Source organism: Bison bison, unplaced genomic scaffold (genome assembly GCF_000754665.1).
Source record: "Bison bison bison isolate TAMUID 2011002044 unplaced genomic scaffold, Bison_UMD1.0 scf7180017864352, whole genome shotgun sequence".
NCBI classification, from domain to species: Eukaryota; Metazoa; Chordata; class Mammalia; order Artiodactyla; family Bovidae; genus Bison; species Bison bison.
Window position 1 is genome coordinate 5,759,528 of NW_011494924.1, and position 3,414 is coordinate 5,762,941.

Genomic DNA, 3,414 nt, shown 5'->3' on the forward strand with positions numbered 1-3,414 from the left:
GACAAGATACTGGAGTGAGTTGCCATTTTCTTCTCCAGGGCATATTCCTGGATCCACTATCTAACCTGTTTCTCCCACAATAGCAGGAATATTCTTTACCACTGAACCACCAGGGAAGCCCACATATTGTTTATAAAAATTTAACATCAACTTTGTACAGAGAATAGTGAAATATGAACCCAGCTGGTCATTCTGTGGAGCCTGAAAGAGCAAGAGATAATATCTTGTCAACCAGTGAATGTCTTTAGTGCATTGAAATTAGCAGCCCGTTGTCTCTCCTTTGCCTTCCAGATTTCAAAAAGAGCAGAAGCACCCAGCTAAATGTTGAAAAATTACTCTAGCACCACGGAATTTTATCTCCTTGGCTTCCCTGGCTCTAAAGAACTGCACAATATTCTTTTTGCTGCTTTCTTTTTCTTCTACTTGGTGACAGTGATGGGAAATATCCTCATTATTGTGATTGTCTGTGTTGATAAACGTCTGCAGACCCCCATGTATTTCTTCCTGGGTCACCTCTCTGTCCTAGAGATGCTGACCACAACTGTGACTGTCCCTTTGATGCTCTGGGGTCTGCTACTTCCTGGGATGCAGGCAATATCCTTGACTGCCTGTTGTGTACAACTGTATTTGTACCTGTCTTTGGGAACTTCGGAGTTCATATTACTTGCTGTGATGGCTGTGGACCGTCATGTGGCTGTCTGTAACCCTCTGCGGTACACCATCATTATGAACAGCCACACCTGTCTCTGGGTGGTAATTGTGTCCTGGGTGTTTGGCTTCCTATTTCAAATCTGGCCAGTCTATGCCACGTTTCATCTTACTTTCTGCAAATCAAATGTGCTAGACCATTTTTACTGTGACCGAGGACAGTTATTCAAGCTATCATGTGATGATAGCCTTTTCACAGAATTTATTCTTTTTTTAATGGCTGTTTTTGTACTTTTTGGTTCTTTGATCCCTACAATTGTCTCCTACACCTACATCATCTCCACCATCCTCAAGATCCCTTCAGGATCTGGCCAGCGGAAAGCCTTCTCTACATGTGCCTCCCACTTCACCTGTGTCGTGATCGGCTACAGCAGCTGTTTGTTCCTCTACGTGAAACCCAAGCAAACGCAGGCCGCTGAGTACAACAGGGTAGCATCACTGATGGTTTTAGTCGTAACCCCATGTCTGAACCCCTTTATCTTCACCCTCCGAAATGACAAATTCAGAGAGGTGTTTCGAGATGCCATGAAAAGCTGCTATCGACTCCTCAAGGCTTAGCTGTTGTCAGGACCACCATGGATTCATCATCTTGGGCCTGAGTAAGCTGAGAGCTCTGATTCAAATCTGCAATAGTCATTTTCATCATCAAGTAGTTTATGGTCAATGATGTAACTTTTAGCTTTTAATAATCACTTCCTTATTTTTCAGTAGATATATTCATTTATACACATTATTGTAGTTACAGTGGATACATTCATTTATACACATTATTCTAGTTAAAATACACCTTGCAAAATAAATTTAATAGGACTTACCAGATGGTCCAGTGGTAAAGAATCCACCTGTCAATGCCGGAGAAATGGTTTCAATACCTGGCCCAGAAGATCCAACGTGCCATGGGCAACTAAACTTGTGTACCACAAATACTGAAGCCTGTGTACCCTAAAGCCTGTGCTCTGCAAAGAGAAGCCAAACAATGAGAAGTCTGAGCCCCAACTAGAGAGCAGCCCTGCCTTCGACAACTAGCAAAAGCCCGTGTGCAGCAAAAAGACCCAGCACGGCCAAAAATATAATAACAAATAAAAAGTTGTTTTTGCAAATGTAATAAATATTTCAGACGTGATTTTGCAATTTTCCTCAGCATCTCAGCCATTCTCACTTTTATGTAGCACTTTTGGGATTAATTTTGAATATTTTTTAAACCTTTATCCCTCAATCTAAGCAGCTGAGGTTTTTGAGCAGGGCTCCAAAACCCTATCACCTTTGAAGACCTAGAGGGAAACATATGGCTGAACAACCCCACTTGGAATGCATGCATGTTGGAGAGATGGGAATGGGCCATGGCATTAGCACATTGGTGGTAGAGTAGGTGGCAGATCCTCTCTTTGAATCTATGACCTGGATCCATAAAGATGACTGAGAGTGTGTGTCCAGAGAGGGCAGAGATCATCTGGGAGAGATGGGCTTCTTATAACCCTGGAAATGAAGAGAGAATTTGGACATAAGTCCGTTTGGCCACTAGGTTTTTGACAAGTGTCTTGAATCCACTGGTGAGTTCACAGCTTGAGGGTGGCTTAGGCTCTGTAGGGCTCCATGTAGTTAGGGAGAAGCACATAGCAGCTGCGTTGGCTGATTTTGACAGCTGGGAATGTGTGGTAGTGGGTAAGGAAGGTCCAGGGAGTAAGGCGGCCTGGGTGTTGAGAAGCTCCTGACTGGGAGCTTTCAATTTTGCCCACTGCACAAAACATCCATGGTCTCCAACTTGATTAGCCTCAGGTGGGAAGAGTGGAAGTTTTTTCAGCTTTTCCTTAACTATATCCCTGGTGTGTGTCTGAACCTGTACAAATTTTTTCCTCAGTGAATAACTATCCTTGGGGGTAGACAAGGAAGAGGAGGAAAGAGGCAGAGAGAATGAGAGACAGGGAGACAACCTGATTCCTCTTAGCACCATTATTTCTGTACTTTAAGTTTCTGCGCTTGGCTAGTTATTCCTCATTTTGAGTGAAGACAACAGAATCAGGCTGTCTCCCAAGCATTGCCTTGTATTAGCCATGTAGGGGTGGCGGTTGATACATGAAGGGCAGAAGACCTTTTAGTCCTTCCCCTTCTCTTGAAATGAATGTCTTCCAAGTGATTCTCCTCTTGAAGAAGAGAATAGAAAAGCATCTCTTTGGGAAGCCTGAGGTGGGCTGGCTTCTCAAACAAGGAGTAAAGTGAAGCAGCTGCAGAGTAGATCAGCTGTACTTCAGATCATCCCTGCATAGCAAAGAGCAGGGTGTGGATGTGCAATGCTGGGTGAGAGACCCACAACCTTGCTCCCTCTTCATCTCTTCTTTATACCACTTCTCAGTTTGTGAATGATCTGTGGCAAGAGAGATTACAAGTTGAGTGGACAATGCTTTAGAAAAGAGTGAGTGAAGGGAAAGATAGTCAGGTTGAATATTCTTTATATTGTATTGTTCTTTAATCTACTAACTGATATATTCACTGAATAATATTTATAGAGTACACATTTTGTCAGACCCTCTTCTTGTCACTTGTTGTGATAGTAGAAGGCTGAAGAATGTGCCTTCAAGGTACTTAATTCTAATGTGGAATTTTGATGTTAAAATGATAAGTACAAATGTGATATGATTTGGGGATACTGATGGAAGCCAACAGAAATAGAAATACAGCCTAGAGAGTTTAGAGAATGAGACTTTGTAT

The 3,414-nt window shown here is 42.6% G+C and overlaps 1 protein-coding gene across 1 annotated transcript; it reads left to right on the forward strand.

Moving 5' to 3' along the window:
• The first annotated feature begins 321 nt into the window (after positions 1-321).
• On the forward strand, positions 322-1,266 carry LOC104999461 (olfactory receptor 9A4-like). Its single transcript, XM_010855030.1, has one exon. The coding sequence runs from the start codon at positions 322-324 to the stop codon at positions 1,264-1,266; it is 945 nt and encodes a 314-aa protein (XP_010853332.1).
• The last annotated feature ends 2,148 nt before the right edge of the window (positions 1,267-3,414 follow it).